At 38.5% G+C, this 25,416-nt stretch overlaps 1 protein-coding gene across 1 annotated transcript in view; it reads left to right on the top strand.

Moving 5' to 3' along the window:
- MEIOSIN (meiosis initiator) overlaps window positions 1–25,416 on the top strand; it is a 1,029,307-nt gene that overhangs the window by 614,092 nt on the left and 389,799 nt on the right. The window contains exon 6 of the mRNA XM_044086822.1: window positions 13,816–14,060. Within this exon, the coding sequence (XP_043942757.1) occupies window positions 13,816–14,060 (245 nt within the window). The remainder of the gene's footprint in view (window positions 1–13,815; window positions 14,061–25,416) is intronic.

Here is a 25,416-nt window from a genome sequence, read left to right as displayed (position 1 = left end):
CTCTGCTTATCTGTTTGCAGGGCCGGCCTTAGATGAAATGGTGCCCTAGGCAAAGTAGTGCTCTGGCGCCCCTTAAGCCCCAACCACACCACACTCAGGGAACACCCCTATTTGAGCCACACCCACAGGTAGGTCACTCCCACAAAAGCCACTCCAGTTCTTTCAAATTTTTAAACGCATGAAAAATTAGTAAACGTCTTGTCACACTGTAACAAAGATACCTTGTAATCTAGTTAAAGTGCAAGTGAAGGCTGAATTCTCCTTAATAAAGCTGCTTGATCTGTTGCTCATTTAAAGATTTTATCTACAGTCATGACAGACAGTAATAGCATTGCATTTTACAAGGTGCATTAATGTTTACATATAGAACTTGGGTCATTTATTCTGGTGTAGCATCAACTCTGCAATATGCATGACTGCCTAAAATATTACACATTACATTACTACTTACCCTGATGTGTGCTTCATGCTTTTTACAGATCAACCATCAAGTCAACATACTTCAAAGTCAGTGACACACTGTGATCTGGTGTTGCAGCTGTATGCAGCCATAATGGTCCACTACTTCAGAGATAATTTATTTAGCATGATGATTCCACACTTTAGTCAGCTTCCACCACCATATCCAAAGTCAAACTATACAGGACAAAAAAATCTCCCACTTTTTATCCCTGGTAGGCAGATCTACAGCTATAATATGGCATGCCCATCACCGATCGCATTCACCTCACAAAGAATCTTAGCTCATGTCAAAGTGCTTAACATATGCAGATTCATAACCCCCTCAAAAAGGGATCATTGTACCTCGTTAGAGAAAGCTAACTGGATGGACATTCTCCAGAGGACCCTTTTCTTATTTTTTTTATATTTATTTATTAAAAACATAAAAGCTACCATACATATTCTTATCGCCACAGGACCTTCAGTCCCTCTCAACCCATGGCCCTCACATACAACTGCCAACTACTCACAAAGATTCACAGTTCACCTTCATACATATTTACCAGCTCTATGACTATCACTCTCATCCCTCTCGCACCATCTGTCCTCTTGCCCTCCTCTAACCTTTTCACAGCTGTGGGTTTAAGTTTTCTCCTCACTGTATAGCTTTTCTCTTACCTCTTCATGTGATGTTCTTAACCTCATGCTACTACATATACCCCCTCCTCTGAATTAATTAAATTTGAAAGAATGTACTTCATACAGACACAGTTACACATTTTGACATTCTTCATTTTGTGTTTTGTAAACAATTTGCTTTACTTCCAAAATAAGAATGAAATGCCTGGTGACTGGCCAAATCTCGAGTTTTCTCAGCTTTTATACTACTCTTCCCTTTGGTTTCTGGTTGTAAACTGCAGATTGAGCCTGAAAACAGTCCATATGGATTGGGGCTCTACCCTGATAAACAAGTAGAAATACAGAAGACAATTTTTAGAAGAGCAAATTGTACTATGGGGATAGTCAAGGACAAGTTAGGAAACTTTAAACACAGACTGAGTACACTACGTGAAAGCAGCAGGAAGAGTACTCTGTACTGTAGAAAAATTTACTAGAAGGAGCAAAAAGGTGGCTGCCTATATGGCTATAGCCAGGCAAAACAAAGATGGGAAGGGGAGAGCACAGAAGACTAGGAAAAAGCAAAGCACACCTACGGTTTTCATATAGGAAAGTAAGGCTAGGGAGAGTGGGGAGGAGAGATGAGGGGATTGTAACACTACTACAAAAGATACTCCCTTGCTCTATAAAAGCCCCCCAAAAAACAGAGAGAGTGGTTACCAAGGAGGAATCTAAAGAGGCATACAAGACAGAGTGGTACAAATGGAAAAAAGTGACTGGTAGGCAAAATGGTAAATGCATTCAAAAGGATAGACCAAAGAGTAATATTTGCTAAATGAAAGATTACTTAATTCTATAACTGAACAACCTTCAAAGGATTAACAACCATACCATCCAAATATGCAACGGCCATTACAAATTACTCACTTGATACTGAATCAAGGCACCACTATATGGAGTGGCAACCTCTCTGCTCCTAATTACAATAAATATGCTGTAATAGCAGAAGGGTGGCAGCAGCCTGCTAACAGGTACAGCATCCTTGTTGGTCAATAAGATAGTAAAGCCTGTGGTAGCTAGAAGCAACACTTCATACAAGTTGTGCGTATCCGTGGCCTTACTTTTCACACTTCCAGTGTCTGGCTCTAAGTGCTGAAGAGATATTACCACTGACTAGCCAGAAACCCAGAACACCAAATTGCAGTCTTGGGTGTACATCAAGATCTATTCAGCACATTACTGCACTTCACAAAAACATCAAGCTTACTGTATTGTTAGCTATGTAGCCAATTAAGGTAAACTTTTTACCATCACACTCTGGTGGTTTTCCAATATTGTTAATGCATGCACTGTTACTGGTATACATCTCACTACTAAAGCACCTATATATTTACATTCACACAAGCATTCAGGTGTCTACTCTAGACATAGCTTTAATTCTGAAAGAAACATTTCACTACTGCATACACAAGATTTCCCCTTTTGCTTGCAAAGAACCCTGCCTATATGCCCTTGTGATACTCTGCGTACAACACATACGTGGATAATGATGAGCGAGGAAGACAGCCCACCAATGAAATTACAGAATTCCATTTACAACCACAATACTATGGAGAACTGGTATTCAAGGAAGGGTATCAACAGAAGGCACTACATGTCCCTGAAAAAGACTTTGTGCAATACTGTACTTAAAAAATCATTTAACAAAAGACAAAGCAAGGCAGAAACATACTGGGACTGATTAGATAGGAAGATGTGCAACATTAACGAAACCTAACCTGAAGAGGGTTTGCTGCAGATTTGGGAGCATTTACTCAGACCACATGGCTAGTGTCTCCGAGTGAGTTAAAATGTTTTAAAAAAATGGTTTGCTATCCCTATTCCGTGGAGCTGCAGTTGACATCAGGTTAGTAAAAATAACAAATCGACTGACTACTGGAATTACTCAGACAAGGGGAAAGTTAGCAGTCTTATCTGCCCCCATCCTTCTTCCATGTAAGCACTAAAAACAGGGAAGAGCATACGACAGTGGCTTAATCTTCTACGAATAAAGCCCTTTAAACATAGTATGTACGCAAATAACTGTAAACTGGCATGGGCTGCAAATCAATAGAGCACCTTCAACTACAAATCAATAGTGTGTCTAGTCCAAATTTACAACTCACTTGACTTACCTTAAGGCAAGCAAAGCACACAAACAAACATCCAAAATAAAGTGGCGCTTTGTCCACCCGCGTGGTGAAGTAAACCAGGCCACCGATTCAAACACACAACCAGAGAATCAGGAAGTAAGGACAGCCAATAAATCCGCCCGCCTCTGTCTCATTAATGAAGAAAGGCGGGTGTGATCAGAGTTTTATACTGTTGATTGGAGCAGTAGCCAGGGACATCAGTAGTAGTACAAAAGCATCTCTGATTGGATGCTTTCAATAATGATCAGTATTAGTAGCCACTGACTGATCACATAGCTGCAGGGGGGAGGGATGGGGGAGGGAATGAAAGAACACAGTAGGCGACTGTGCTATATGCTGTGCAAATCATGCTTTGGACTACAGAGATGGGGGGAGGGCGTAAATCCTACAGTACAGGCGGTGAGAAGTGGAAAAGAAAGTAAAGTGAGTACATTAAAATTGCGCCCTTTATGAGACCGGCCTGTACGGCGCCCTAGGCGGCCGCCTAGTTCGCCTATGCCTAAGGCCGGCCATGTCTGTTTGTATTGTAAAGCAGTTGTGTTTAGTCTGCACTTGAGTATTTTAAATGTGGAAGGAGTATATTCATTGACTGTTGTATGTGTTAGTTATTAAAGTAAACAAATATTTTTTTTCAGTTGTAAGAAGTACAGGCTTTACAGTATAACAAGGGAAGAAAGGCTGGCAGAAGCAAGTTTAAGTTAATATGCTGGGATGGGGTGGATTGTAAATATGCAATGACTATGTTATATGTAGAATTAAGGGAATTTCCCCCTTTGTTTACAAGGGTGGTTGCATAGATTAATGTCCTTAGCTTAAGCTGTAAACAAGTTTTTTTTTTTTGTAAGCAAATAGGCTTGAAAAATAAGACAAAATAGTGAGAAGCCATGAAGAATGCTAAACTTCTTGTATCTGCAAAGATACTAGGCTTTTTTCTTTAGCAAATACTGTCAGTGGGAGACCAGAAGTCTGCAGCTGAAGGCCATTGACCTGGAGATTATTTACATTCTTTTCCAAGTGAAATTTACAAAGATTCCTTCATGCTTCTTCAAAAAGTTGTTAGCTGTTTTTAAAGTAATGTCTTATCAGTATTTAGTTTCATCTCATGTGCCTTCAGTTTTGTATTCCTTTCCCATATCCTTTGCTGAAGTTCTTGCTCAGAATCTGCCTGTATTACCACATCGTCTGCATAGAGCATATTTGTTGATTTTTCCCCTCTGACTTGTTTACTAATGCAATCCATCAACAGTATGAACAGCGGTTGGCTCAGAGGTGTATACCCACTCCCACTAGGAACCCCTGTGTAAGACCGAACATTGTTCCTACTTGAGTCATTGGATCTTTGTGCTGTAATTCTTTCAGTGTTTCTGGGACTTTGAACCACTGCAGGACTGTCCAAATCAGCTTTCTTGGGACTTTGGTCATATGCTTTCTCCAAATCTAGGAATCCCCAATTAGGCTCTTTTATCATCTCTTATCTTCTCAACTGTCTGGCTCACAGCAAACATTGAGTCAGTTGATCTGCATCCTGATCTGAATCTGAACTACTTATCTCCCATCTTACTTTCTACTACTCTGCATATTCACCCTCTCCAGAACTTTCATGCTGTGTAACAGGAGTTTTTGATATCTCTGTACTGCCTATGGTTGTGGATGTCCCCTTTATTCTTGTACATTGGCATGAGTATGCTTTTTCTCCATTCATCTGGGATATGTCTTTCTCTGCACACTATGAATACCTTCAGGAGGTATTTTTCCCGAGTTACTCAGCATCTTTATCATATCTGTTTTGACCTCATCTGAGCCTGCTGCTTTCCCTGATTCCATTCTCCTTAGTACTGTTCTTTCTTCTTCTAGGGTGGGCTCCTTTTCTTCTGTCATCCTAGGCGGTGTCTGGGACAGTTCAGCTTCTGTGTGTGTGTTTTTTTTTTCATTCAGAAGCTGCTGGAACAAGTACTTCTTCCATCTATGTCTTTAATGTTCTGTGGACTGGTAAGCAGGTTGTTGGCATCCCTTATGAAGAGTGTCTATCTTCTTTATCTCTCTGTCTTTGGTAGAGACCAGCTGGCATAAAGTTTAAGGTCTTTGCCTCTCATGGTACAAGGTTTGATCCTGACCTCTGGCCAATGCCTGTTTGATGTTTGCATGCTTTTCTATGTCTTTGTGAGGTTCCTCTCACCTCTGAAAAAACATGCTGAGTGTTTCCATTTCAAACTCAAATGAATGCGGCTGTGGGCAGCAGCACAGACTCTACATGGTACGCTGTAAGGGAAAAGTTTTATAGGCCAACCATTTTGGGCATCTACTGTTGTATCTTTTGGCTTTTCCCGGTTAGGGGTCGCCACAGCGGAACTCCGGTCCGCTAATGATTGGCAGTAGATTTTTACATACCGAGTTGCCAGTACGCCCATTCACGCATGTCTCCACACAGAAGATGCTTTAGCTGAGAATCGAACAGGACAACGTCTTACTATGAGGCGACAATGCTACCGCAACACCACCACCGGGCATCTACTGTAATGTGCAATATCCTCAAGATAGGAGAACACTAATTACAGACTGCACTCCATGCCAGGGCTAACCATTTTGCAGTGTAAAATATGGCTGTAGGTGATTTGGTCATGTTGACTAATGTTACCAAATGGGCATGAGTATTTGTCAGTGATAAGTGGGTTGAGGACCCAGCCTACTCTGACCTGTGCAGGGACCAGTGCTAATAGTGGAAGGGATGTATCTGACCCTATTGGCCAATGTGTGTACTCCATAAAGTCCAGCAACCCTGGGTCAATAACTACTGGCCAGCCAGCATAGCAGTGTTGAACAAAAGCTCAGTGTAAAACCAGTCAGCCTAACAAACACAAATTAAGAATTGCTACACTCGGTGTAGGTTCACTGACAAGAGAGAGAGCTTAGAAGTGGGTGACATGATGTTACAGAGACGGCTGGACGTCCTGTGTACCCAGAAACACGATGTAAGGGCATTGCAGCAAAGCCACTTGGCTTGGAATTCAGAGTCTACTACTCAGGAGGAGGACAGGCTAGAAATGGTGTGAGAATTATCATGTGAGAGAGAGGTTTCAGAAGTCAGTGAGGGATGTCATCAGAATTAGTGACAGACTCATGGCAATCAGACTCCAGCCTAATTATAGTGATAGATATTGTGTAAGTTAAAATGCTTTTCCCCAATATACTGTGTGTACAGTGAAAGGAAATGTGCAAGGCCAAACAACAGTTTTCAAAATAATATGCTTGCTTTGCAAGAACAGTTATGTTCAGCTTAGGTATTAATAACATATAGCTGTGGGCAATACTGTAAACGCATCCTGTTATAGAAAGCAAGGAAGTTGACTTTCTTGGCTTTCAGATGCAGAAATAAATAAATAAAATGCAGACAGGTCAAGTGATGCAAAGATGATGTGGAGAGACTTTTGTGAAGTCTTCAGATACAGCGAGAACCAAAAAAGAGCATGAAATAACCATGGACTTTTTCATGACACAGACAGAAACCAGAAGAACAAGTCACAAGGACATTAAAAATAACATTGGTTGAAAAGAGTATTTAAACTGGACAGTATGTTTCATTCAGGGGTGACGTTTTAAACTAAGTGTGCTTTAGTCTATTCATCTGTCTAGCTGTGTTATAATAGAATTGAAATAGCTCTGACAGAATTAACTGTTTGGCAAGAATTTGTTCTGAGACAAATAAAGAATAATAGATACAGCAGTAGGGAGTTTGTCTGGTCTACGTTTGGGCATTTTCTTCAGAGGCGAAATAAAGACCTCTGCTTGACATTTTCTTTAAAAAAGAAAGATATATTTTTACAGTGACGAGACAGGGCCAGTGGCTGTGACCATATATCTGTTACCAGCAGTTAATATTACAGAGAGATCCCTACTACTTACTACGTTAGTTCAACAGACTGACCGTTCCAGTGCTTTAACAGCGAAACAGTTCCAGTACTTCATTGGTGGACACAGAGCACCGCCGTGGAAGCTGTCCTGCGTCGGACCACCTGCAGTTTGTCTGTGGAGAAACTCTGTCCTTTTCCAGATTGACTTCAGCCTGATCACCTGCTTGTCTTCTGCCTAAATTACGGTACTTTCTTCACAGTTATAACATGGATGCAAGTACAGACAGTTAACTTTACAGTGCCCAAATATTCTATATATAAATTTACATGGTTTAAACCTTCTGTGTTAGACATGAAATGTAAATCTGAAATGTTTGATGTTCAGACATTAGATAACAGTTGTACTTGTAAATGTATAAATGCCTATAATACACACACAAAGTGTACATGTGGAAGTAACTTTCCTAACTTCTGTCTATCTTGTCACAGGAGTCTAGTATGTAAGCCATACCATAAGATATATCTTGTTCTGATAAACAATCTGTTTGATTCTAGAGTTGTTAGTTCTTCACATATACAGCAGTTAAATGTACCTTCTGCAATCACCTAAATCTCATACAGTACAAGTGTATGTAATTATTGTCAGTCATGTAATAGACTACATAAAAATGTTATTTATGGTAAATATTGCAAATGCACAAACACAAAAAGTTCTAACATAGTACACTGTGCTATTAATATTAAATTTCCCTAAAGACAGTAGTAAGGGACAGTAATGCCATTTAGAGAAACAGACTCAGCATAGCATTCAGACTTTACATAATGACATTTCTGGTTTAACGTAACAATCAGATAGAGCCCAACAGCATTTACTAAGGGCACAAACTACACGGGTTAATCTGACAAGACAGTTAAAAGAAGCCCAGCAAGGTTTACATTGGGCAGGGTTCAGCACAAATGACAGTTATTTCTCCTGCTGATATATATCAATAGTCTTGTTTATTACAGACTCTGCCTCAGTGGCAAGACAAAAAAAAAAATAATAATAATACTTTTGTTTCAATAAACAATGGTTGACATACACTGTGTGGACTATTTCAAATACTGCTTTATTTAATTTTTTTTGCATTTACACATGCCAGTTTGGGTCAGAAGGGGAAAGGGGAATCATCAACAGTGTTGGCAACCCCCTAAAACATGCTCCAGTATGAGAGTTATGAACCGTCATTCCCAAAATGATTACAGGGAAAGTTTAGTATTGTCAAAATCAAAGCACATAAAAAAATATATATACAGAAAAGGCTACAGTCAATGCTTTGGCAAATGGCAAAGCAAACCAAGCAGTTAAAACAGGTGAGTGTCTAGACTCACGTAACTGTTTTACCGACGGTCTAAATAGCATGACAGAAAAAAACAAAATAATGTTTTATTCAGGCAAGATGTTATGTTAAAGCAATTCCAACAGATAGCTAATGACATTCTGCAAAATGCATATGCAGCTTTAAAATCAATTTCTGCCTGACAGACAGATACAGACTCAGAGATTAAGCCAGAGTGCTAGGCAGTTTAAAAAAGTATGCAGTCTTGCAGATGCACATAGCAAATGTACACAAACAGCTTGTAGACTACATGGTGAAAGGAAGGGGATGGAATACATGGTCTGATGAAAAAGTACGCATTATAGCAGATGCACATAGGAAATATACACAAACAGCTTGCAGACTACGTTGTGAAAGGAAAGGGGTGTACTACATGGTCTGATAAAAAACAAACACGGGGAACATGAGCAGCTTCTGCTCCACCAGGGTTACAGACAGATATCCAACCAAGTTCAGAAAAACAGGTGATATGTTTTACTTGTAAGAAAATAGGTCAAGTTATAACAGTGCTTATTCAAACCCAAAAATAGGGAAAGAAATCAAGATAAAAAAAATACATTAAGGGACAATCAGTCACAGGAACAAACACAGAGGGATACATACAAAATAAAGTATACCCTATGAAATACCAGATCATGGCAGGCAATAGGCATTAAAGCAATACATTAACAAAATACAGGTTATCAGTTGGCAGCAAAATACAGGGATCTTTTAAAGCAATGGAAGACAATATTAGTATACAAAACTCAATGTTAATTAATTAAACAACGGGGGCAGTAAAATACAGAAAAATAGTTTACTGGTTTAATAAGCCAGGACAAATTCAAACACAGACAATAACCTACAGCCATACAGATTTAAAGTAAAGTTAATACAGATACAGTGTAAAGTTAAAGTTAATACAAATACAATAAATACATAAATGGTATATGCAAAATTAAACAATGCAATTAAATGTTAGGTATGTAAGTCCACATCTACGTCTGAAAATAGAGTAACATTTAAGGCAGTACCTATGACAAATCCTAAATGACAAAAAGGTCTATAGTAACGAGAGGGTCACCCCCCCCCCCCACATTAACAGTACAGTATGTCTCCAAAGGCAGCTTATGCATACAGCAAACAGGACCAATAATGGTAAAAAAGTGACTGTAATGTCATATTTTCAAAACAATGTATTACATAAAATATAACAGCAAACAGTCTTATAAATAAACTAGTAAAGCAAAAACAGTCAAACTGGTGTAACTGCCATCTGGGTAATAATACACAGCAATATATACAGGTAGTAAAGTACAGAGTCATTAAACTTAGACAAATAGCATTTTTCAACTAATAAAAATCCAAGCAAAAGCAGCACACCATGTTGGTTCATAAAAATCAGTGTAAGTTAATAATAGTCAAACAGTATCAGTACAGTAAGTCTTACAAAAGTTTAAATTTGTTTCTATAATAGCAATCTATAAACAAAACAAGGCAATCTATGCAAATAAAACAGTTGCAAAGAAAAAATGGGGAGAGATACTCAGATATAATAAGTCATGCGAACAGTGACATCATGATTGGATACCTGATTTCAATATATTTTGGACATGCAAAATTTGTTTGCAAAGGCATGTGACAAGTCAAATTGTTGGGTTTTTAGCCACATTCCTTACAGAGGGGAAAATGCCATTATATGCAGTCCTTATAGAGGTTACACATACACGTTTTATGTTTAAAAAAATCTTATAAAAGTAGAGTTGTAAAACAATCAGCCATAAAAAAAAACATTTACAGTTGATAAAAATAGGAAAAGGAATACTGTTTTCAAAATAACTATGGTCATGGGAAAAAGCTTGACTATAAAATAAAAACAGCATGGGAGTTAACACATAATACTTAGTTTAAGGAAGAAATAAAAGAGAAGAAATTCTGTTACGTAGAGTATGCAGTTCCAATAATGAAAATTACTCACGCATTACCAGAGGACATGGTAAAAAATCACCAGGAAAAAGGGGGAGGTTCATGATAAAAAATAGGGAAAGATTTTAAAACAGCTGGACATAGGAAATGGTGTTATTTCAGAAACTGAATTTTCACTGGTATAGTGCCACTAAGGCAATATGAAAAGTTAAGTCAGATATAACAGAGCAAATGTGTTATAAAACTGTCAAACAAGTAACTGTTGTTAACAATGAAGAAAAGCTATTAAGTACAGAGGATCACATTTTCCTGTAAATTGCTTTTTTTTTAAATATTCTTTTCCCAAAGCAATAATAAAATCATGCAGTGCAAAAGAAATATGCTTGTTTCTAATACAAGGTTTTGCCTTGTAAGGCAAGGGTTAACTTGACAAGATTTTAAAATGCTTGTGTGTAACTGCAAGACTGACAACTTGTTTAAGGAAGCATAAAAACAGTTAAAAATAGATAAGTAATAATGGCTATGTGTCTGTGGTGGGGTACTACAACTTCTGCATTAATTGCTCTTATCGTCATTATAAGATTTGTGTTAATAAAAGTATTAATCAAGTAACAGTTGTTGGTAATGTAACATTCTTTAAAGAGATAGCATTGAATGCAAGGGATTCGTATGTTACAACAGACCAAGGGATTCAAAGTACTAAAGATCATATTCTGTTGTAAATTGTCTTACAATTTTCATGGGTCTTAAATAAAAAAAGTGGGAATTGATAGATATTGTGTAAATTAAAATACTTTTCCCCAATATACTGTGTGTACAGTGAAAGGAAATGTGCAAGGCCAAACAACAGTTTTCAGAATAATATGCTTGCTTTGCAAGAACAGTTATGTTCAGCTTAGATATTAATAACATATAGTTGTGAGTAATACTGTAAACGCATCCTGTTATAGAAAACAAGGAAGTTGCCTTTCTTGGCTTTCAGATGCAGAAATAAATAAATAAAATGCAGACAGGTCAAGTGATGCAAAGATGATGTGGAGAGACTTTTGTGAAGTCTTCAGATACAGCGAGAACCAAAAAAGGGCATGAAATAACCATGGACTTTTTCATGACACAGACAGAAACCAGAACACGTCACAAGGATATTAAAAATAACATTGGTTAAAAAGAGTATATAAACTGTTAGACAGTATGTTTCATTCGGGGGTGACGTTTTAGACTGTGTGTGCTTTAGTCTATTCTTCTGTCTAGCTGTGTTATAATAGAATTGAAATAGCTCTGACAGAATTAACCTTTTGGCAAGAATTTGTTCTGAGACAAATAAAGTATAATAGATACAGTAGTACGGAGTTTGTCTGGTCTACTTTTGGACATTTTCTTCAGTGACATTTCTTCAGAGGCAAAATAAAGACCTCTGCTTGATATTTCTTCAGAAAAGAAAGAGATACATTTCTTCAATAGGACAGTATTCATAATCTCAGCCTGTACCCCACAGCACGGTTGTGACAATGAACAGAAAAGTACATTCAGATATCAGTTGCAGGACCTACTAGATTAAGCAGGACAACATGAATTAGTAGTGATAATGGATGACTTGAATGCACATATCGAAATAGACAGAACAGGATACAAGGACTGCCTGGGTCAACATGGGTGGAGTAACATGAATAAATGAGAGGCCTTTCTAAATTTCTGTCTGGCAAATGGTTTGTTAGCAGCCAACACATGGTTCAGAAAGAGACAGTCACAAGATCACATACAAGAGTGGCCAAGATGCAATTCAGGTAGACTTCCTCCTATTAAGGAAAGAACACTGGAGTAGAATCAGTGATTGCAAATTCATCCCCAGTGAGACATTCACCCCACAACATATGCCACTGGTTGCCATAATCATCTGCAAACACTGGTAAGAGAAGGCTGTAACGTCAACAGAGACCAGGCTGAAGACGTGGAAGATGACTGGAGAGAAACTACAATAGTTCAAGGAATTACTCAGGGATCTAGCATCCCAAGAAGAGGAGGAAATATGTGGAATTGAATGAATGGGCGTGGCTCAAAACATGTGTGAGGACTACAGAACAGATAATGTGGCCGAAATGGATATGGAAATAAGGTACATAAGGAAAGCTGGTGGTGGAATGCACAAGTCCAGGAAGTCATCAAAAGAAAGAAGGAGTGCAGGAAAAAGAGGGAGATACAAAATACAAACCAGGTTAGGAAGGAATATTGATTGGCTAACAAAGAGGCTAAGAAAGGGGTTGCAGTAGCAAAGAACAGGGGATCAGTGACATTCTACCACCTTCTGCAAAGTCACTCAGTAGGTGGCACATAGAAACGATAGTAAGGCCTTATTAAGGTTAATTCTGTTGGTTGCCAAAAATGATTACTAGAAAATAGAAATCAAAGTTTAAACTAACCGCATTTGACGTATTCATTAACCAATAGCCACCCAAACACCATTTGAATTGAAACAATAAAAAGTAAAACATGCTGAACCAGATTTTTAAAGGACCTTTAATCCACAGTTTGAGCGCTTTCATTCCTCTTAGTAGCAGAACTTCGTCAGAAACATGGCAGCCATTTTGTTATAAGGTTTATATAACATAAAGTTAAAAACATTACTGTGATGTTTTTGGTATGTATAATGCTTTTATAAGTTTGCAATTTTTTGTGTGTGCGGTTTACCTTTAAATGCTTAGAGTTTTGGTGCCTTTGAGCCTATTTAAACCTTGTAACAAAATAGCTGCTATGTTTCTGATTTAGTTCTGCTACTAAGAGGAGCAAAATTGCTCAACCTGTGGATTAAAGGTTCATTCAAACATCTGGTTCAGTGTTTTTTGCTTTTTATTGCATTTGAAGTATTCAGAATTGTGATAGAGATAAAAGGACTGGAAGATGGAGCTTTCGAAAAGAGAAGGAACAAATTACATAGAAATAAATGTAATTTGTGGGAACAATGCATGCAGAATAATATTTAGGAAGGGGTGTGAGGTATAGGGGATGGCAGGAAATAGAGCAATTGAAGTAATGCTGAACTGATGACAGCTATAAAGAAAACTAATGTGATTTATGATGTATGTGAATGAGGAGAATGTTAATGTGGTTTATTTTCTTTAGTATTAATGTATGTGTGCATGTGTCTTAAGTGATAATTTAAAAAAAAGTTCAGATGTAATGTCAATTTTTTTCCAGGTTATCATATAACAAATTTACTGACAAAGTTGCTACACACAGATAGTACAGATTCAAAAATACATGACAAAGTGGCTTGTGTAATTATGTGGGTAGGAAAAAAGATATTAGTTGAAAAAGGTCTGCAGCTGTTCCTTTATGTATGAAAGTGAACAATCTAAGTGGGCTTAATAGACTCAGAGTAATCTTTGAAAGTAACAGGTGTATGACTCATTTTTGCCTGTATTTGTCTTGCTGCAGGAGGTAGATAATGAGAAAGATCACGTGGTGTCATCAGTTGATGATGAGAGCAGTGGCAGCACATGGACTCCTTCCAGTAGAGAGAAGCTTCCCACTCCTTCAAGCAGCAAGAAAGTTCGACGACCCAAACATATTTTTCAGCACCTCAAACGTTTGCAAAAACAGCATTGCCCATTTCATCTTAAGAAAAAGTGTGTCAACGGATTCATAATGTTCTGTCGACTGAACCGGAAACAGTACATTTGGTAGGTGCTTCTTCAGTAGTAGAAATGGAAAGTAGCTTGATGTTTTATTCAATGTAAATGTTGTATTTTTGTCTTCAGCACTTCCATTAGGATTAGTGTGTGATGCTTTCCAATTCTGTATCTTGTACATCAATGGAGATTGCGCTGTCATTCTTCAATATGACAGCAGTCTAAAGGTTGCTATGGTGATTTTATAAATGCATTCATTAACATTAGAATATTTTTTTTGGTAATTGTTTTGTATGAAGGGGAACTGATTTCTATTAAATTAATGGGCGGCAATTGCTGTATTAGACTGATTAGCTTTACAATTGCATGCACATTTGACAGCATTATTTTGGTTAATGTCCATCTGTGAAAATCTTGGGAGCATGTAGTTAATATCTAGACTAGTTCTTTTAAGGATTTCCAAGATGGCTGCACACTGATCAACAGATTGATTGGAGCTTTCCTAGAGTGAAAATTACAACTGTGAGAACTAACCAGTTAAAGTTAGTCATTTGAGGAAAAATCAGTTCCTGGCAATTAAGGACATTGCCTTGATATCAGAAAATACAAAATTTAGAGAAAATAAGAGGAACTCAACCGGAAAAGGGGAAGAAAAAGTTCCAGTGGTGGAGAAACTTACAGCTGTTCAGCAAGAAGCACTTCAAGTTCCTGCTTTGGTACATGAGAGTTGTTTAAAATAAGTGAAATACTGAGGAGAATAATTAACATCAAATAACAAATGGCTGCAAGAAGTGTAAGAAGCTTTAACTAGCTATTCAGATGAGTTAATTCAGCTGCAAAAATCAGATTTTGAAGAAAAAAAAACACTGGCTGAGCATGTGGCTTCTCAAGAAGAGCGTAGAGTTAAAAGACAGCGCATGCAAAGAAAACTTGGGATCTTTTTTGTGCCAGAGAAACTGGAAGGAAGAAAATGTGCATTAATTTTTTGAAAGTAGAAATAAACAACTGGCCTGGTGTTCCACAGAAGTATTTATGAATTGAGGGGGCACACTGTGTGTATGCTCTAAACTTTGCCACGAGAAAGCAGCAAAGACCTATATTAGCAAGATGAGCTCATATCAACAGAAAGAGTTGCTCCTGACAAAACTGTGGCAGAAAGTGGGAAGTATTAAATACTGGGGACAGCGGAGGGCATAACTTTTATTGCTTACTGTATACCAAGTGTAAGAGAAGTGAGTTTATCCCAGCAATCAGTGAGCGTTGTGAAGCAGGTATGAGATTCAAGTTGTCTCCAGGTTTCTTCAAAATGTGATTTTTTTCCTGGAAAATCAAATACATTTTTCAATGAAAAATGGGCTAAGGAGGAAATAAAAAAGTTAATCCAGGAAAGAGTGAGCTAGCAATCAGAAGGAGGCTCTGCTTCTCATTCTTCCGAAAGTAGTAAAGCCCATAGAGATAGTTTGTCAGTGAAATCTTTTCCATTGATCCAAGTGGAAAAAGCTTGAGTGACTGAAAAAACATAGAAGCTGGCTAGAAGAGCCAGGAAGTACCATGGACTTGAACCAGAGGCTGGTGTGAGGAGATGGAGAGTATCAAGAAGAAAATCACCAGCATTGGGAAAATGATTAAATAAATGGGTGACTATAAAGCAACATTCATATTAAATATAGATATTGGCATATGAACTGTGGCTTTGCTAGACATGACTGAAGAAAGAGTTTAATTTTATTGACTGTGTTAAACCGGTGGGTGGACTGTAAAGCATATACCCCACTTTACGTCATTAATGTTTAAAAGGACACTGAATGAACTGAAGCAGTAAATGCAAGTGAAACAGGTTTTGTTCTTACTAATATTTGTATAAAAATTATTGATGTAAACTCCATGATGTATTATAAAGCTGTCTTGTAGAATTTGTGTATTTAGGGGTAATTTGAATGTGAGTTGGGGTGACTTAAATGTGACAGCTGTGTATGTTAAAGAAACTAAGCAAAAAAGTACTTTTATTAGTTGTACGGTATCCAGGGTTTACGCAGTAACAACATTAAAAAAGCTAGACAGAAACAAGATAAGGTTAATATAATGTGCTTTGGGGCTTTTAGCATGAGGGATGTAACAGTGTATGGGTCACAGTATATGAAGAACTAAGATGATAGTTTCCTATTTTTATATATGTAGATATCTAGAGTAATATCCATGGCATAAGCTAGAGGTAAGGTTTTATGTAAGCAGATAGTGTCAAAAAATAAGATAAAATTATGAAAGGCATGGAAATGCTAGTTTTGTCTTTTTTATTTGTAAAATCATTATTTTTTCTTTCCTGCATCTGCAAAGTCAGTCACTGTTTTTATTTTGAGATGAAAAGTATGCAGTTGCAAGCAATTAATCATGAGAGGTCTGAACACTGTCGGATTTGTGAGTGTACAAAGTACAGTAGAACTAACATTTCTGGTACACTGGGAGCCGTTCAGTGAGAAGCAGTGAAGTTTTAAACTGTGGTAACTAAACACATTATACAAATAGTTGCCTCCCAGCAGTGTTAGTACCTTAATGCATTCAATATAGCAATAGGAAATTTAGTATTGTTATTTAAAGATAACCAGTGCACCTTTTTTCTAATGGCTAAAAGAGGATGTTTACTACAAGCATACATGTTTTTTTCCACATCTGGGAGCAGGAGTTGTATTAAAAAAAAAAAAAAAACAGATAGCAATTAGTGTATATGGGAGTACAGGCTGTAGCATGCACTTTAGCATGTCTGACATTAGCTTTAGATTTGGTAATGCCAGTGGGTGAAACCATCGATTTGGAGCAGTTACTGACATCTGGAAAGGTAAACATTTTTTTGAAAATGTACATGATTTTGCATGCTTGCTCTAAGTTAAAGGGGGCTGAGGGCTCTGAAAAATCAAAACCTATTTACTTTTTATTTGAATGTTTTTCATTGAAGCAACATTTCTGAAAATATATCGGTTCAAATGAGGAGGAGCAGAAGCAGGAACATAATAGATCAGCCTGACAAACATTAAGGTCCTCATATAAATTAAAATTTGGAAATGTGCATTCAAAAGCACTGCCATATAGAATAGGTTATGTAGCTTTTTCCTCATAATACCTACTCTATCCATATTTTCATGGAATGTAAATGACCTTACAGGTGTAGAGAAAACAAATATTACTGAATTATATTAAGCGTTTTAGGGTGCAAATAGCAATGTTGCAGGAGACACATTTGGATAGGAAAGAACATGTACATTTGACAAAGAAAAGATTTTCAGGGTGGACATTCAGCAGACTATCAGAAACAAAGGAAAAGGGGAGCAACAATATCACTTGCTAGTGGGGCTGTCTTAGTGATTGATAAGGAAAAAAGGTAACTACATATCTGTTGTAATGGTCTATTGGCAGGGAAGGAGGATTATACTCGTGTACTTATAGCTACATAGAATTGGTATTATAGAGCTTAAGAAACTTTTGGGAGAAATAGTCAGCTTTCAGCAGGAAATGTTATTTATGAGTGGGGATTAGAACCCAATTTTCAATAGTGAAGATGTTTCAAGGAGACCAAGAATGGGAAATGTAACAGTTAGTAGATTTTTCCAGAAATGTATGAGCTTGTTTTGTATGGAAGCAGTAACTTCAGTAGTAAGAACTCAAACTGGATTTACATTTTATTCCTCAAGTATAATAACGGGGATAGACAGAATATAAAATTTTATTCCCACTAGGGTATGTGTTTAATTGAAAGCTTTGATATGTCTCCAATGACTGTTTCCAGTCATGCACCAATAAAAACTATGTTAAAGATGCAGGATAATTAAGTAAAAATGAAACATTTCCTCTTTCCCACTTACCTGGTAAAGGGAGAGGAATTTAAGGAAAAGGTATTAGAAATGATTTGAGAGTTATTAGGGAAGATAGAAATTTCTTCATAGGGCTAGCTACTGAGTGGGATAAAATGAAAATAGAGTTTAAAAACATGATAGGAATAAGAGAGAGAGAAAAATAGAATAGGAAGTATTTAGTGGGGTTGAGAAAGTACTGACGGATAATGGGAATCTCACAGAACAAGAAGAGAAGCAACTGAAAAGTGCTAAAGGGAAAATAAGGGAGTATTTTGATAGTATACTTGAGATTAGAAAGGTTGCTCTTAAGCAGCTGTTTTTTATAACTCCATTGCACAAAAACTTTTTGTGCAATGACTTAAGCAAAAGACATAGAAAGAGATGTTGCCAATTGTAGAGAGTCTGTAACATGAAAAATAAGCAGAGATCCATCATTAGAGATATAAGACAGAAATGTAGAAACCAAGAAAAGCCACAAATGAAAATATTTATGATGACTTAGTTATGCCGAGATTGATGAGGCTCAACAATTGCTTGCTAAGACAAAAAAAAATGAGTAATTTATAACCAGTCGATAGGGAAGTCTCCAGGAACAGATGGTGTTCTTGTGGAGGTTTGGAAATTGTGAGGAAAGAATATTGTAAAGAGCTAGTAGGTTTTGTTTAACAATATTTTAAAAGGGAATGTTACCGACATCTTGGAAGAAAGCTGTGGTGGCTGTATTACCCAAAGTGGGCAAAGATCCTTGAGACTCAGCTTCATATTCAAAGAAACAGTGCCCTCCAAAGCAGACAAGCAAGCAACCTGCACCCCCAAACACAAGCCAGAAAACACATAATTCACCTCAGCAGTGTGCCTCACAACAGCCCTTAAGGCAAAACACCATAGCTAACACGCTAGTAATAGGAGACTCTATAGTAAGGCACACGGATGTTCCACTCACCAGGCTGAACAAGGAGAATGTTACGGTCAGCTGCCTGTCGGGTGCTCGGATCCGCCACATAACACAGGCACTTAGGTCACTCCAGAACAAGTACAAGTATGACGCTGTCATTGTACATGTTGGTATGAATGATCTAAGACGTACCTCCCTGGACTACATGAAAAAAGACATTGAGGAGCTCTCTGATCATGTAGCCCAAGCTGGTATGACCCTGACCTTGAGTAGCATACTACCTTCACCTAGAATGATACCACAATACAAAGACAAAATTAATTTCAACAATTGGCTAAGCTTCTGGTGTCATTCTAAGGGGATCCAGTGTCTGTCTGCCTGGGATGACATGATAGACAAGCCTCGCTGTTTTGCACCTGTCACCCCTAGGTTTTCGAATACTGGCCAAGGCTCTTGCCGTCCCCATAGTGCCTGTTTTAGGTAAGGCTCAAAGGACAAACCAACCACCGCAACCAGCACAGGTAACCAAAAACTAAGGGTAATGCTACTCAACGCCAGAAGTCTCAACCTCAAAATGCGCACACTCGAGGCTCTCCTCAGCATGGAAAAAATCGATGTTTGTGCAGTGACGGAAACCTGGTTCAAGGCTCAAGAGAGCACCCCAGCACTGCCAGGTTACAATTCATATCATACCTTCCGGCCTCAGTTACCGGATCGCAGTACAAAGGGCGGAGGTGTATCCATATTCATCAAGGATACCCATATCTCCAGGTTAGTAGCGCAGCATGATGCCCCAGAGATCATTCATGCGCAACTATCAGCAGGCAAAACCACATTTCAAGTCGTAGCCGGTTATAGATCGCCCACTATGTCCCAAGATGCTCACTCTGCAGTCCTTGAGATATTGGAAAATATAAAGGTCCTACCCAACACCATAATCTTGGGTGATTTCAACTATCCTGGTATAGACTGGGCGAACTACCAATGTTCCAACTCCTATGCTCAGCAATTCATAGAATTTATAAATTCAAATGACCTTGAACAACTAATATGTTCCCCCACTAGAGGGGACAACATATTGGATTTAATCATCACAAATATGGGCGCCCATTGTACCACACCCGTTATCACCCACTCCTTGGTCAGATCCGACCACAAACTGATAACCCTGGACATCCTCACTCCTCCACCTCCCCCAATCAAAGAAACCATAGTCAAAAACCTTTCCAAAACAAACTTCAAACTACTTGCATCCGAAGTGGAAAGCTTCACTATTCCCTTGCAGAAGGATAATGATATCCAGGATGCGGAATCCTACACCAAGGCACTCAATATGCATCTTCAGGATTGCATGGACCGTGCTATCCCAAATAAAACCAAGACTCCTTCCTCAAGCAAGAAGAAACCAGTCTGGTGGACCCTAGCCATAAGCAAACTTTACAAAAAAAGGCCAAATCTCAAGTAGAAAAATCATCCCTGATCAGTATTAGTAAGACATTGAGGGCCCTCATCAAGTCAACTAAAGCTAATTTTGAAAAGAAAGTTGCCAAGGATAACCATAAGGCCTTCTATGGCTACGTCAAAAACCTAAATGGCAACGCTCAGGTCTGTTCTGAGCTAGTGCAAAATGGAACAAAATACACTGACCCTTCTGACATTGCCAACATCTTGGCTGACAGGTTCAGTGCAAATTCCCCACCCCCACTACCTACAGGGCCTATTACCATTCTAGGGGATTGTGTACATCCAATTATTACTGATACGTTGGTTAACAAGGCTCTATCTAAAGCTAAAAACACTGCCTCCATGGGACTAGATGGTGTCCCAGGCTGTGTCATATGCGAGTTCCAAAAGGAATTAACCCCGCATCTTAATACCCTGTTCAGTCTCAGCCTCTCCACAGGATATGTGCCCATAGAATGGCGCACGGCAATGGTGGTCCCACTACACAAGGGTGGGGCCACAACTGACCCTGGGAACTACCGACCAGTAAGCCTGACCAGTCTGATCTGTAAGGCTATGGAGCGAATCATTATAGAACTCATAAATGGAGAGATGGGAACCTCCAGTCGCTGGACCCCACACCGTTCGGCTTCGTCAAGGGCAGATCATGCCTCCTGAACCTGGTGGATTTCTTAGAGACAGTTACTCAGGCTATAGATAAGGGAAAGGAGGTACACACGGCTTACCTTGACCTTTCTAAAGCATTTGACACCATTCCCCATTCAGGTATTATTGATAAGCTCACCAGCCTGGGCATAAACCCTTATGTCACAAGATGGATCGCAAACTGGCTCTCAGACAGATCCCATAAAGCAAGAGTAGCGGTATCTATGTCCGAATCCAGACCAGTAACGAGTGGTGTGCCTCAGGGCTCTGTCCTGGGGCCCCTCCTGTTTGGCATATACTTCTCAGAAGTACAGGCAAGCACGGAAGGGCTGTGGCTGACTAAGTTTGCGGACGACTGCAAACTGGGTGCTATGATAGAGTCTCTGGCCGACATGGAGATCCTCCAGAAGGGCCTAAATGAGACTGATGCATGGTGTCAAAGCCATGGTCTCAAGCTAAATGCAAAAAAAATGCGTAGTAATCCCCTTTGGAAAAAACAGAGTACCCGCAAACTACAACATAGGAGGTAATTCCCTGAAATCTGAAGAAGAAATAAGGGATCTAGGGACCCAAGTAGATAGTCAGCTTTCCTTTGATAACCATGTTGCCAAAGTGGTTAGAAAATCCTTCTATGTGACCCATCTGATCACGAAAGGGTTCGCATCAAGATCTAAGGATGTAATGGTGCCCCTCTACTCTTCCCTCATCAGACCCATTATTGAGTACAATGCACCAATTGGAATGTACCTGGCTAGCCATCTCCAGCAGCTGGAGAGACCACAAAGGTACCTAACCAAGAGGATTACTGGCCTCAAACAGTTGCCCTATTCAGCACGATTGAAAAAGCCAAGACTGTTCTCTGTTGCATACCGCTTTCTCAGAGGCGATCTCTGTCTAACGTACAGTCATGTCCAACCCAGAATTGTTGAGCATGCTCCATCTTAGCAAAACCAAATCTACTCGGGCTACACGCTCTAGGGATATAAACCTCAACACAACAATGAATAGAACATGCTGGAGGGATAGATTCCCTTCGCAGAGACTTCTCTTACTATGGAACAGGGTCCCGATCTGCATAAGACAGAGCCCCTCACTATCACTCATCAAGAGGAACCTTGATGAGTGGATGGGTAACAGAAAGTTCACACCGGGGATCACACCAACAGCACTACTAGATAGGGGCCAAGGGTACTAGCTGCTAGTAGGTCTAGGGAACTACTAAAGGTGCGGTGAATACCGCACAACGTGGCTGGGCTAATATATGCCTTCGGGCAGATAGCCCAGTACCAACCTGTGAACCTATATAGACCCATTTCAGATTTAAGCCATGGTTATGAAGTGTTTGTTTACACCAGCTAAAAGAATGGCAAAGGTGTTGCCAAAATTGATAAATATGGATCAGTGTAGCTTTGTGGAGTGGAGTCAGTAATTTGAAACATTAACAGTACAATGATGATGAACAAGAGGTAAGTAGAGTGTAAAAAATGCCACTATTGTTGGTGGGTCTTGATGCAAAGACAGCATTCCATAGTGTCAAATGGGAGTTTGAGTAAGGCAATCTCAGCATTTGTGTTCCCTGATAAAATAGGCTTAAGAGGATTTGTTATGGGTGAGAGGCAAGAATTAATATGGGAGGGTTGCTGTCCAACAAGCTGTGTTTGAACAGTGGAACAAGACAGGAGTATCTTCTTTCTCTTTTGATATTTGCTTTATATTTAGAGCCAGCAAAGAAAATAAATATCTCAAATTCAAGGCTGTATCTGTTATAGTGAAAAAGAAAATTTAGCTTTATTTGGAAATTATATTATTTTGTTGTTGATTCATTCAGAATAGGATATCTCTGTGTTATAGAATAATTTGAGTCAGTTTTGGTCTTTTCAGGATATGAAATAAATGATAATAAAAATCCCACACTAGCGTAGCCCAACAGAAGAATAACTAATCTACCATACACTTGAAACACTTTATTAAATAAAAGGTTTGCACTTCCATTTCCAAAAACAAAAAAAAAGGCATGGAAACTTCCTCAGACAAACCAAACATCTCAGTCCTCCCTCTTAAATGTTTAAAAGATCACATGATCACCTGCCCTCATCCAACTTAAAGAGAGATGAAAAAAATGCATTACAACACAGCCCCCCCCCCCCCAACATAGTAAATCCAGCCGTCCAATATATATTTACAGCACAAGTAATAAAAACAATCCAGTTATCTAAAAAGTATATATATATATCTATGGGTTCCAAACACTAGATCGAATTTTCACTAATTCAAAATAGTGCATGGAATGCTCACTGCAGAGAAAGTGCACTTAATCAAAAGTGCACTTACGCGAAGTTCAGTACAACGAATGAGTGTTGTACTGAACTTCCGTGCAGTACTCACGGACCTTAGGGTTAGGGCACAGGTCATAGTAAGGGGATATCCCCTTACCATGACCCGTGCCCTAACCCTAAGGTCCGTGACGACTACAGCACAGTGAAGGACATAGCAGTGTCCTCCACTATGGTGCGAAAGTCACGAACCTTAAGGATAGGGCATGGGTTAGCTTTACTAAGTATCCCCTTACCCTAACCCGTGCCCTAACCCTAAGGTCCATGACTATCGCACCATAGTGGAAGACATAGCTTGTTTTTTATGTCCTCCACTGTGATGCGGTGTTTTCGGTGAAGTGCACTTACGCAAAAGTTCACTTTAGTTAAAGTGAACTTTCGCAGAAGTGAGACTTTCTATTACAAGTTCGAAGTAGTGAACTTTTGTTCTTGTAATAGGAATCCATATATATATATATATATATATATATATATATATATATATATATGTGTGTGTGTGTGTGTGTGTGTGTGTGTGTGTGTATACATAGACAAAAATAAACAGTAAAATATAAAAACACATCCGAGCAGTATGGACGAATAAAAGATGTGTGCATAAAAATTAGGCCCCAAAGCAATCACCTACCTTTCCAGTGCTTTTAGCCTCAATATTGAGCTGATAGAAAAGTGCTCATTTAGACCTGGCCAGTTACAAGCATTCATAACTGCCAGCAGAGCTCCTATCTTTCCAAAAATAATCACAAAGAACCTCCCTGAATATCCCTTGCTACCTTTTGGATAACAACAAACTTAAAGTCATGCAGTGGAAAATTCTGAACATGCAGACATTATCCACATGAACAACATATAATCCGCGCCCATGTGGATAAATTTACAATACTGACACTGTATGTTTGCTATCTTGATGACATTTTTATTGTTTGGAAGGACACTGAGGAGAAAGTGAAAGATTTTTTGGAATATATTAATGATATTACTACTTTTTTGATGTTTACCTATGACATTCATACACAAAGTGGCATTTTTGGATGTTTTATTGGAGACGGATCTTGTGAACAACTGCTACTTTTTCCAGGATTCATAGAAGATTACTAATTCCATTGACTTTTTACACTTTATCAGTACACATCCTTTCCATCAAAAGAGGGCGGTCATCAAAGGGTAAATGAGCAGTGAGAATGAATACCTTGGACTGCCATTTTTTAGAGGAGTGTAGACCTTTAAGGAACATGTTTTTGCGGGGGGGTTATCCAGGGGACTTGCTTGGTGATCTCATAAGGGAGGTACACCATAAGAGAGAACGTGGCCACTTTAAAACTGTACTACGTACACGAGGACAAATTGAGGTAGTACCCAAGCAGCCCTATACACAAAGCCCAATTCGTTATTTCACCTCTGCCTTTATTACAAGTTTTATAAGTGAACAGAATGTGTTGAAATGGATTTTGAGGAAGAATTGGTCGATCATATGTGAGGACGCCTTTGTTGGTGAGAGACTGGGAGATTCTCCGAGAATGGTTTTTAGAAGAGGTACAATGTTTAAGAACATTTTTGAAAGATAGTTTGAATCTAAGGTGATCACTAATCCATTTATGAATAAGTGTGGACAGTTTCAGTATTGTAAATTTATCCACATGGGCACGGATTGTATCATTTGGGGGAGGAAATATTATGTAGGGGGAAGATTTGATTGTTAGACCATGGGGGTGGTGTATGGTGCTCTGTGTCAATGTTGTTTGTGTTTCTATATTGGAAAAACTGAGTGTAAATTGAAAGAAAGGATCTATGAACATAATATGATATTAGAAAAGGTAAACAAACTAATGGACTGTTTAAGCATGTTCAGAATTTTCCAGGGCACAACTTTTAAGTTTATTGTTATCCAAAAGGTAGATAGGGGTACTTGGAAAGACAGGAGCTCTACTGGCAGTTATTTATGAATGTTTATAACTGGCCAGGTCTAAATAAGCACTGTACTATCAGCTCAATATTGAGGATAAAAGCACTGGGAAGGCAGGTGATTGTTTTGGGGCCTAATTTTTTATTCATCTAAATCGTATTTGTTTTATTGTTTATACATATATATATATATATATATATATATATATATATATATATATATATATATATATATATATATATATAGTTTACCACTGTATAACCGACTGACGGATGGTCATGCTCTGATAACCGAAAGGAGAGCGGCAAATACGCACATTGCCAAA

Source organism: Protopterus annectens, chromosome 1.part0 (assembly GCF_019279795.1).
Source record: "Protopterus annectens isolate FY-2018-M chromosome 1.part0, PAN1.0, whole genome shotgun sequence".
Taxonomy (NCBI): domain Eukaryota; kingdom Metazoa; phylum Chordata; order Ceratodontiformes; family Protopteridae; genus Protopterus; species Protopterus annectens.
This window is presented reverse-complemented; position numbering and strand designations above follow the sequence as displayed.